Genomic DNA, 11,598 nt, shown 5'->3' with positions numbered 1-11,598 from the left:
CCCCCCCCCCCCAAAAAAACCCCAAAAAACCCCCAAAACCAAAAAAACCCAGGACCCCCTCCCCAAAATGATCAATTAAGCAAAGCGACCAGCCCCCCCTCATCCCTTCCCGATGCCTCCAAGTTCGTGGCAGGTGCTCAAGTCTCTGCGGAGGTCCCTCGGGCCGGGTGGCGGCGTCGGCGTGCGCGCAGGCGTGCGTGCCAGGTGTGTCCCCGCGCCCCTCGGCCCGGCACAGGGGTCGGGAGGCGCGCGGCAGGGCCCCGCTGGGGTGAGGGGAGCGTGCGTGCGGGTGGGCGTGCGTGTGTGTGTGTGCACGCGTGGGAGGGCGCAGGGTCAAGGAGAGGGTGGGGGGCGAGCTACACGTACCACTCTTTTTTGGAAATAAAAGATCCGTCGTTCTGGGAGACCATGTTCTCGGCCATGTCCAGCTGCTCGGGGTCGTACTGGAAGCCGAGTGTCCTTTCGTCGTAGGGCTCCGTGTGCGGCTCGCCCTCGTCCACTGTGAAGTACGGCCGCTTGGAGTCGTCCTCGTACTTGTTGGCGCCGCCCGCCTTGCGCTCCCCGCCCCCGGCGTCCTCGTCCTCGTCCTCGTAGCTGCTCCCGCCCAGCGGCCCCGGTTTCTTCTCGTCGTCAGAGTCGTCGGGGTACTGCAGGTTCTGCGCCATGGGCGGGTGGTGCTGCGGGATGCCAGCCTTGCTGTAGCCGTTGCCGTACACGTGCTTCTTGGTGCTGTAGTCGCCCTTGAAGGTGTGACGCCGGCGCCGGAGCAACACAAAGAGCACCACGGCCACCGCCAGGACCAGGGAGACGCCGCCCACCACGCCCCCAATCACAGCCGTGGGCAGGCTGGGCTGGGCCACGGATTTGCGGTCATTGCTCGGAGGCGGGGTGGAGGGGAATTCTGGGTAGGAAAAGAGATGGAAGGGGGAACAGTGTCAGTCCGCGTGGAAACGCGCCCTCCGTCCGAGCCGGCCCTGAAGCGGGGGGTGGGGTGGGGGGAGATGAGGATAAGGAACAGGGAAGGGAAAAACAAGGGTGGGGAAGGCGCCTACCGACAGCAGGGCACGCGCTCGGGCTCTCCGTGCCGTCGTGGCCACGTGCTGCTCCACGTCACGCCACCACCAGCCAGCAGCATGCAGGAGCCCAGCCACGCCGGACACTGCGGCCCCCCGCCGTTGCCGCGGAGGCCCCGATCGCCTCCCACCCCGACTCTGCCTGCTTCCGTCTTTTGTTTGCCTGCGGCCCCCGAATGATTTTTGGGGTGCAGCCACGATGGGGAGATGAGCGCTGCAAAATGCCAGCCGGAGGAGTTGGCATTGCAGTGGGACTAAGCCATGGTGGCGTGCACCTCCTCCACCACCCCATGGGCCAGCTGCTGGCCCTCCCTCCTCCCTGCCCTCTCCCCCAGCCCACCCAGGCCAGCCCCTGTCACGGACCCCAGGCTAGGGAGACGAAGAAGCCCCGACCATGCACCTGCCCTCCAATGACACCTCTCCTCCTTGACCCCGTGCACTGCTCGCACGTGCCCTGAAGCATCGGGATACGAGCTCCGGTCGCAGGAAGCCGGCTGGCGCAGCGGCATGGCAGATGCTAATCCTGCCCCGCAGAAGGCCTGACCTACTTAGAAGGAAACTCTACACCGAGCCCTTCTCCCCGTTTCGCTGTGTTCGTGGTTTCCATTTCCCATTACCATACACCAGACGTTGGAGCACCCTGAGCTATGGGCCCCTGGGCGCCGTGACCGCCTCTGGCTCTGCTCAGAGCAATGCTGGCCGCACCACGGGGCCACTGTCCCAGCAAAGCTCCAGCTGGTTTGAGGACCGGCTTCCCAAACCCCTCCCAGGCAGTGGCAGGGAACATGGAGCAGGCTTTAGCAGAGGCCCTGGGATGGGGGTGGGACAGCCTTCAGCACTGAAAGGGTTAATGCCCACCCAGTCCTGCCAGGAGCTGCCCCTATTTTTGATGAAGCTGGGGGTGCTGGGTCCTGAGCACTCAGGGAAGGGGCTCTGCCCCAGGTAACCTGAGTCTGCTTCGGCCCCAGGCTCAAGACTGCAGGAGGGAGTAAAGCTCATGCAAAGGGAGCAGGGAGCCTTGGCTCGTCTCCATCCCCTTTGCTCCAGAGAGCTCACATCTGAGGCAGGAGTTAGGAGTTAATCCCTGACTGAAGGTCCCACACTGCCTCTTTGCCCCAGGGCTCCCTTCTCCCCCTTTCCAGAGATGGGGAAACTGAGGCACGCAGCAGGTTATGGGCTTTGACTTCTCTTGGCACCAGCCTCTGCCCCTCCCCTCTCTGCCCTCTCCTCCTCCAGGTTGGCACAATCCCGGCACAAAGTGACCAGCCCCACACTCCCCAGTGGTCTCTTCAGGTCCTCTGAAGCATGGAGGCTTAGCCCTGGCCTTTACCAGTGTGGTGCCAAGCCCATGGGCACTGAGCAGCCCGGCAGCTCCTCTCCCCGGTAACAACCCTCCAGCACTGACCTCCCCTTCTTTTCCCCAAATGACCCTGCAAAGGGCGACGAAGGCCAGGACAGCAGGCCGACAGACGGACGGGCAGGACACTAGACGCGTGTCCTAGCACAAGGGCAGGGAGTGGCTCAATGTCCTTATGTGGAGTCATTCCCGCCAACCCCAGGGCAAAGGATCATGCTGCCCTGAGACCCCAGGCTGGAGCAGGCCCTGGGCTGTGGTGGTGCCTGCTGTGCACTGTCCTCCCTCCAAGAGGCTCTGCTCGGCCACTGAATGAGGCCATTGCAACCCCCTGGGCTACTGCCCCTTCAAGACTCCCGCCTGCCTGGGGTCAGGATGCACGCATTCATCGCAGGGGAAGCTACGGTGCTCCACAATAAATCCTCCCTGGATGGCAGCCTTGGTGCTCGAGGGGAAAACAGGACTGAACCGGAAGGAGAGATGATGCGCTTTGCACTGTCTGTGTTGCCATCCCTCCCCTGCTGCCCCCAGGCTGAGCTAGAGAGGACGAGCGTGGGGACAGAGGGAGAAAGCCCTGGGTCAGGGAAGGAGGCAGCCCTGGGGATGTGGCCGGCAGCCTGGGAAGCCACGAATGCAGCCATCCCCCGCACTGCCACGGGATGGCGGTACAGACCAGTGCTGGCCTCCAGAGCTGCATGGGGCACAGCCCGCATGGCTGCATCTCCGCAGCAGCTCTGCCCCCTTCTCGTGGCACCTGCACCCCGGGGAGCCCCCTCCTCCTTCTCCAGGAACTCAGGGCTGGGGACACCCCAGGGCCAGGCACCTGCACCACCAAGAGACGGTCACTGGGTGCCGTGCCCAGCTGTGCCTCAGGACTGCAAGGACACAGCAGCTTTGCTTCCAGCTCCCTGAGCTCCTTCTTTCCACCGCTAGCGTCCCTCTGCCAGCTGCCCACTCCCCCAGCCAGGACTCTGCTCCTCAGGCCTGGAGCCCACTCTGCCAAGGCAGATGAGAAGCGTGGAGCACGGCCACCCTCTGCTCCGCTACCCAGCATGGCATGCGAGCGATTCCCTGCGCCTTTGCTCCCCACCTGGGCTGGGCATCTGTTCGTTATCAGTGTTCACCTGCAATCTTCGGTCACCAGCGACCGGGGCTCAAACAATGGGCGTTCCCAGGGCACACCTGGAGCAGCTGGGAGACGGATGCTGGCCTCTCCTTCCCCTCCCCAGTCAATTAATTACTTGCAAGGAGCCGGATCCTTGCAGGGTGTATCCTGGCTATCCCCAGCTCACTCTCTCTGCTGGGGAAGGGAGCAGCATTGATGCCAGCCAGGGGCCTGTCTGGGGCAGCCCGGCCGGCGCTGCCACATGCTCGTGGGGGTCTCGAGCCCCTCTCAGTCCGTGCCTGCGCCAGCCCTGGAAACAGAGCGACGGAGGCAGAGCTGAACAAGCTGGGCCCTGCGTGGAAAATCCATTAGGAAGAGTCTGGAGAGATGCAGAGCCCCTGTGAAAGGGGGAGCGGGGAGCTCTGCCCCCTTCCCCAGCCCCGCAGAAACAGGGAGCGCTGTGTGCCTAGGAATTAGCGCTGCAACATTATCCCCCGGCTCCCGCCCCCCCCCGGCGCTGCCAGCTGTTGCATTCAGCCAGGCTCCCTGTCCTGGTGCCAGCAGCCAGGCCTCTGCAGCAGCAGCTGGAGCGCAGAGAGGGGGTCGCTCTGGGTTTTGCCTGGGCATGGTGCCAAGCCCCCTGCTCCCCCCAAAGGGAAGGACAATGGAGCTGCCGCCGGTTTGGGGGAGCTCACTTCTCCCACTCCCACACCAATGCCCCACCATGGCTTCCCCATTCCTAAGTCACCCGGGAAGTGCAAGGGACTGGGTGGGAACAGGGAGGCCTCCATGGATGCCCTGGGCCGTGGCAGTGCTGCCCTGTGCCAGGAGACCAGCTCAACACCCAACCCCGTTCGGGTCCCATTCCCACGTTCTCCTTTTCAGCCCCTTAGGGCTCCTGTCCCCGAGCTGCCCCCTGAAAGCACAAGGCCGAGGCTGCTTGCAAATGGGCAGTTCCTCCCTGCATCACCTGGGGCGGTTGCAGCCAAGAAAGGCTCTAAGCAACCCAGGACCTGGATGGACCTTACCTCTGATCCCCGCCCGGCAGGTCTGATTGGAGCTGGCTGAGCTGCCGCATCTCTGAGGCGGTTTTAATTAGTCCAGGCATCCAGCAAGAACAACGACTCTGCTAAGCCTCCCCCTCCCGCCGGCCCCTGCTCAGCCAACGCAGAGACCATTGTGATTGAAACAATATCAACTGCCAGAAACAAACCCGCCTCAACATGCTGGGCCGTAAAGTAAGGAGGAATTGCTTAGCGTTTCAAACGACCACAGGACTTTGACCAGCTTTGTTCCTCCAACAGGGTTGTGCGTGGTGTGTGTGCATGTACATGGGCTGTGTGCATAGCCAAATGATTGATACACATACTGTTCGCACAAAGGCTTTGCTAAAGCACGGCCCAGAGTGGACTGACCAGCAAACCTGAGCGATGCACAAACTCCTCACACACACAGCGCTTGGCCAGATGGGCACTCCTGCCAGACGATGGGAGGGGGAGATGGCTGTACAAGGTGCAGGACAGTTCAGGACCAGGACGATGAGACTAGAACAGGAACCCCCAGGTCCAGATGTGAGACAAGCCCATGGTACAGGACAGTTGGAGACATTCAAGATACAGATGAAATGCAATATGTAACTTGCTTTGATCACTGTATTAAAGGAGGGTTGGAAAGAATGGGACCTTTGTAGGGGAGCCTGGGTAGCATTGTGCTAACTACTTGTCACTGGTACAAATGACTGAATTCTTCATCTGATGTACTTGTCAGGCCAAAAAGTATTACAGTTGTGGTTGCAGACAATAACCCTGCCCGAATCTTTGTCACTGAACCAAGCCTACGGTTATTCTTTAAGACAAGACTGGTGTTGGCTGTGACTTTTGCTGGCACTGAAGTTCCTGAGACTTCAACACTAGCAACACATCGGTAGCAGCTGATGAGGATGACAGTGATAACACCCAACATCCTCCATCACGAGGGTGCGCGAGACTGAGCATGGCGGGTTTCCTGGTTTTCCTGGGCAGCAAGCGCTGCTGGGAGGAGGACCTGCCGCGGGGTGGGCTTGAGGGGTGGGGGTCAATGTGCGGCCTTGGGGCTGATGGAGAGATTTCTGCTGCCCTCCCCCAGGGGCATAAAACCCAGGCCTCATGTGACTTGCTTTTGGGGCCAGACTCATGTCCCCCACTGATTTCCACACCACCCTGAAATCCTGGACATCTGGAGCTGAGACTGGGTCTCAACCACAGCCAATCTCCGCTCCTCAAGGTCAGTGCAGCTACCCCTCCAAACACAAAGGGCTTTGAGCCCAGCCCAGCCCATGCCCACTTGGAAACCCACCTTTGTGCTGCTGGACATGACCCCCACGGCGCTGGAAAGAGAGGGAGCCAGTTGCTCCTCGGAAACTTCAGGGCATAAATCAGCATCAATGCAACCGTGCTCCTTTCCCCCCATCAGTGGACCGGGCCCTGCATTTCCCACCCTCCGGTGGGATTCCCGCTCCCTTTGTGCCGGCGCGTGGGGGAAGGGGAACCGCTGGAAACGAATCCAGAAGCCGAGCAGCTGCCGCTGGCGCGTCACAATGTGACGGCTTTCCGGACAGATGCCAAACGTGTCTTAGGTCTTAATCTCTCTGTCAGGTCATCTCCTGCCTGTCCATCAAATCCCACCCCCACCCCGCTGCCCTGCCTCGGGGGGAGATGCAGCAAAAAGAACTGCAAACCATTGCATGGGCCCTCCTGGCTTGGCCCCTCTCCCCTAAATCAGCCCCCAGGGATTGCCTGGACAGGAGGCTTGGTTTTGCATGCACCTGCGACAACGGGCTGTGAGCTTCTCAGCTGCAGTTTGGTGCTTCCTGGAAAGGACTTTCTCTGTGGCTCTGAGTTGCACAGAGGGCTTGGGATCAGCCTGAGCACGGCTTACAAGAGCCCCACAGGCTGTGCGCGGTGACCTTGCCTGGATGAGATCACAGCCGGTGAGTAAATAACTCCCAGGCTGCAGAGCAAACAAGGGACCACAGCCTGTCCTCTGCCTCTCCCTTCACTCCTCTGCCTGCTCCAGGAGCCAAGGGCAGAGCAGGGCACATATCCACACGCAAAGCAACAGGGGCTGGGCGGGCACTTCAGGGCTGGCCGGAAGCAGAGATGTGCCCGGGGCTGGGAAGCAGGGTGCGAGTCCGCTGGGCATGAAGCAATAGGATGGGGCAAGGACAATCCTGCCCTTCCGGTGGCCATGAATGCATGGCACTCCCAGCCCGTACCATGCTCTGCAGGGCGCTGCCTAGGAAGTTTGATCGGACTCCCCCAAACTAGCCAGGGCTTGCTTAGGAGACACCCTGGGCAGAGCCCTACAATCGGTGGGGCCGCGGGTACTGGGCACAGCAGGAATCAGGCTCCAATGCCGCAGGCCAAAATTGATGGGTGTTTGAATCCAAGCACTGCCCCAAGGGCCTGGCTGAGAGGGGAAGTGGGACAGTGGGGAAGACATTAAAACTGTCTGTCTGTCCATCTGTGTACCACCCTCCCCTCCCTCCTGCTGCTCCTCATTGCAGCCTCTAAACCCCTTCCAGCTCGCAAGCATCCGTGCAGCATCCTGGCTGCTCCTGCCTGATGTGCTGAGGCCGACCCATCCAGTTCCCGGGGCAGATTAAAGCACATCTAACAAACCCCAGAACAGCTGGCCGCTCGGGCACCGGAGGCAAGAACTCCTTCCTGACCATTTGGCCCTGCAGCATGAGGTTGGCTCCCAGCCGAGAGCAAGCGGCAGGAGCGGGGCTCGGATTCCTCCATGACCCCCTTCGCCAGCTGCCTCCCGCCGTGCAGAGCCAACAGCCGTGCAGCAAGCGCCCCCGTGCTGGGGTCCCACAGGCACTTGGGGCTCCCATGCGGGCGATGGGCAAGGGAAGGATTCTCTGGGGAGGCTGCGGGGTGATCCCTGGGCTCAGCAGGGAGAGCGGGGTGGCCCCCAAGTTCTCTCAGTGCCAATTATCTCTGGCACTGCTGGTCTGTGTTGGCTTTGATTAAGTTTGCCTGGGGCTTGGGGGCTAGCTTCAGGATGCTTTTCTCCTTGTGCCAGCTCAGATTGAATATGGGCACACACACACAGGGTCCCCAGCCCCTTCCTGCCCCCCACCCCAGGCCTATACACAAGGCCACCCGCTTCCTGCAGCAACACTACTCCAGCCCTGCTGGCAGCAGAGGCTGGGGCTGCTACGCACGTCCACACACCCACATGTCCCCAGATAACATGCAGCCCATCACACCCTGTATGGGGAGGATGAGCTCACCTTTCAGACCAGGAACCAGCACATGAGCATGCCGTCCCTAATGCCGACTGCTTCCCATAGCAGCACACGTGCTTGGAGACCTGTGCATGTGCCCCGTGTTTTGGCAACACATTTGCCCTGTGTGTTATACAGCATGTGCATGTTGAAAGGGGAATGCCCGTGGTGGTTGATGCATGAACTGAGGCATACGGGGTCAGAACGGACTCACACGCATGTATGTATGAGCATGCATGCAAATGGAGCTGTGTGCGTGCCCCGCATGTGCATGGGATGATTGGATGGGCTCAGGCAGGGCTATGCAGCGATGCGTGAAGGCAGGGGGCGGGGGGGGGCACGTGCTGGTACACAACTGGGCCTTTGTGCCCAGCCCGTGCATGCACCGAGACACGCATGCCTGACTGAGCCCACTCCCCTGCGGGGCCACCCGTCCCCCCTAGCAAGCACGCTGACACGCCGCGACACGTGCTAGAACAACAGCCCCTTATTATTTCACACAAGCAGGCATGATAAATAGGTACATGTTGCACGACATGGATTTGCCGAGACGGACACGTGTCCTGAAAGGCAGCGGAAGGGATGACGTGAACAGATTGCGGGAATAAAGTCTGAAATTTCCCCGGATCCATCTTGTTAATGTTCCAGACCTCAGCGAGCGGCTTGCAGCCTTTCCCCGGGGGAAAAAAATCACCAGCTCCACAAAAAGGAGGCTACACCAAGCACACACGGGGCCCTGTACGGGCTGGCGGGGGTGGTGGGAGAGCCTGTGAGGGATGTGGAGCAGGGGTGGGGGGCACGCGTGCTTCTGCCCGCACGGGGCTCCTCTCCCGGGCTCTCAAGGCTGGCTGCTCACTAGACTGAGCTCCATTTATTGCATGCAGCTCTTGAAAGAGGTTTCGTGGTCCACTGACAATCCCTAAATTGCCTGCAAACCCCAAACAAATGTACCTGTAATAGCTGAGCGAGGCAGGCTGAGCCCTCTCCAGCGTGGGCCTAATCGGCCCTTCGGGAGAGCAGGATAAACATATTCAGATCCCATGAATTATTGAAGCGGTTTTACTTTGTGCATTCCTGGCCTCACGAGTCAGCTGCTAATCCCCTCCAAAGTGGTGCTCCCCACCCCCGCCCCATCACTCCCTGACTCCACGTGCTCTCATCCCATCCCACAGCCAGCCATCCCCAAAGCGGATACTGGTGCTGTTCCTCCTTCCAGGACCCGGGGCCTGATCCCAGCCAGGGAGGAGTGAATCTGGAGTCAGGGTAGGGAGCGCCACTGAGATCAGGGCTGGAGCCAGCTGCATCTCCAGCATCTTCCTTCCCTCCCTATTATCCCCGCACCCTCCAAAGGGCTCTGGGAGCTGCTGCTGCTGTCTCGTCCCGCTGTGCTAATTGTCAGGTAAGCTGCAGCTCTTAAAAACTGCTCGTGATGCTCCTGTTTCTGCTGCTCTCTGCTCCTCGTTCCCCCCCTCCCATATGCCATGCACTTTTCCCTTGAGGCAGCTGGCTCCTGGGGCTACGAACTCATCCATCTGGGCATCCTCGGAGGGGCCCCCAGAGGGGCTCGATGGGAGCTGGGTGTGAATGTCCCCTGAGTTCAACCATGCCCTTATCAGCGCTAGGCTCGTCCAGTGGGAGAACAACCCCTGGCCCCCCGAGCATGTCCTCTTTGGGCCAACAGACCCCAGCCGAAAGGAAAAGAGGCAGCAAAGTTGCTCAGTTGGTCTAATAAAAATATCGCTCGCTCTGCCCGGTGTCCCAGCCCGGCCTTCTCTGGCCTATAGCAATAGCCACACACCCCCTCTGCCTGTCACCCAGAGGCTCAGCCTTGTCATTTCTCATGGCCCCAAACCACACCTGAGGGTCCTGCAAGCTACCTGCTGCCAGGGGCTGGGGACCACCAGCCACCCAGGACACCCCCCCGGATCCCGTGATGAGGCACTAGCTGTGGCACGGGGACTTTTCATTTCCTGATCCCTGGTTCGGGTTTGCCCCAGGTCGCTGGCTATTGCCTCCGGTGCTATGTGGAATATGTGAGTGGGTCTCAGCCCAGTTTCTATGAGACGGCTGCCCACATCGCCCGCAGCAGCCACCTCATTGTGGGCAGCTTCTGTCTGCTGCAGACTCAGAGGTTCAGTTTTTTGGCTTCCTTTACCAGTAAAATGCCCCTGGAAGGAAAGGATACACCGGTAGAAGGACAGCGCCAGCCCCAAGACAGACAGCATCACTGCATCAGTCGCCACAGTACTGAAGGAAGAGCACTCAGCAGCTGCACGGCACGCTTCATACCCATCCCTCTGGGCCCTCGACAAAGGCAAGCAAGAGTCCTTACCCCTGCACTTGAGTTGGGGCAGAGGGATGCCAAAGCCAGCGCTCTCCCGATGTCAGGTGCTTGGTTGGAGTCACCCAAGGCCTAATTTTCAGCACTGCCGAGCACGCAGTGGCCAGGGGAGAGTCGGAGCTGTAGGGGCTCAGTTCCTCTGAGACTCAGACCTCAGCTGGCTCAGCTGCTCCCTGAAGAGCGAAGCAGCTGGAAGCCTGGGCCTGCTTTGGAGCGGGCTGGCCCAGCGAGGGGTGGCGGGGCTAGCACGGCTCTGTGCTCCCCTGGCACCCAGCCCTGGGCTCAGGGTGGCTGCAACTGGCAACGTGCCGACAAGTGACCAAGGTCACCCTGCGGCCGCTCCAGGAAGGGGACCCAGGTGTGCCGAGGCTGCAAAGCCCTTTGTCTAGACCTGCCAGTGCAGGGAGTCCTGTCCTGCCTCCCCAGTCACACTCTCCAAAGCCAGGAAACTGCCCCCATCAGCCATGCACCTCATTAACCCTGTCCTCGTACGTAATAACATGGCAGCACTTGGGCTCTCTGTCGGGCTTACAGAAAGGAGAAGGCGCACTTGTTCCCCAGCCCACCTGGCTGTAGGCTTGTGAGCTCTGGGGTCCCTTCTCACCCAGGGTCAGTGGCTGGTCACAAGCCCCCGTGGCCCCCTGCCAGGGAACAGGCTGCAAAGGGGCCCTCTGAGACACCAGCCACTGTCTCCACTCAGCTGGGGGCTGCCACTGCTAAGCTCTGCTTATCTAGGCATTTGCACCCTGCTTCGCACCATGGTAGGTAGGTGGGTTTCTTTTCAGGGTGCTGGGAGCACGTGGCTTCTTCACGGATGGGGGCACAACACTGGCAATGTTAGTCACGGTGTTTGGTCACTTCCTTCCAATAGAAGACGCATCCCAGCACAGCCACAGAGTGCAGGCACTGCAGCCCCCGGCGCCCACGGCCACGTCCCGCTGCAGCCCCCGGCGCCCACTGCCACGTCCCGCTGCAGCCCCCGGCGCCCACTGCCACATCCCGCTGCAGCCCCCGGCGCCCACTGCCATGTCCCGCTGCAGCCCCCGGCGCCCACCGCCATGTCCCGCTGCAGCCCCCGGCGCCCACCGCCACGTCCCGCTGCAGACACCGAGACTCCAGAGCGAGCAGACAGGCCCTCAGCTACCAGCTCATTGCTGTGCAAAACCACTTCCCCTCCTCCATAAGCCTATCATGCAAGAGGGTCCTTCTTTTCTCAGCCATGAGACCATCATGAGCCATGAGTCCTCCTTTTCTCAGCCATGATGTCCTTTCCCCTCCCTGCCATTAACACAGACACACAAGATCACATCTTCCTTTTGGAAGTTGCCCATCACCTCTCAATGTCTTCTTTACTGCCTGCTATTCAATCGCAAGCATGATGCTTCACTTCCCCCTTCAATGTTATCCCAACCTCTCCTGACGTCACACAGAAAATGAGGGTGGGAAGGGACC

General features: G+C 60.7%; 1 protein-coding gene across 1 annotated transcript in view; it reads right to left on the bottom strand.

Moving 5' to 3' along the window:
- Positions 1-8: 8 nt before the first annotated feature.
- NECTIN1 (nectin cell adhesion molecule 1) overlaps positions 9-11,598 on the bottom strand; it is a gene marked incomplete at its 5' end in the record, with an annotated part of 85,540 nt that continues 73,950 nt past the window's right edge. Inside the window, one exon of the mRNA XM_019508489.1 lies at positions 9-901. Coding sequence (XP_019364034.1) covers positions 357-901 — 545 coding nt within the window. The remainder of the gene's footprint in view (positions 902-11,598) is intronic.

Source organism: Gavialis gangeticus, unplaced genomic scaffold, assembly GCF_001723915.1.
Source record: "Gavialis gangeticus isolate Ggan-Ray unplaced genomic scaffold, GavGan_comp1, whole genome shotgun sequence".
NCBI classification, from domain to species: domain Eukaryota; kingdom Metazoa; phylum Chordata; order Crocodylia; family Gavialidae; genus Gavialis; species Gavialis gangeticus.
This window is presented reverse-complemented; position numbering and strand designations above follow the sequence as displayed.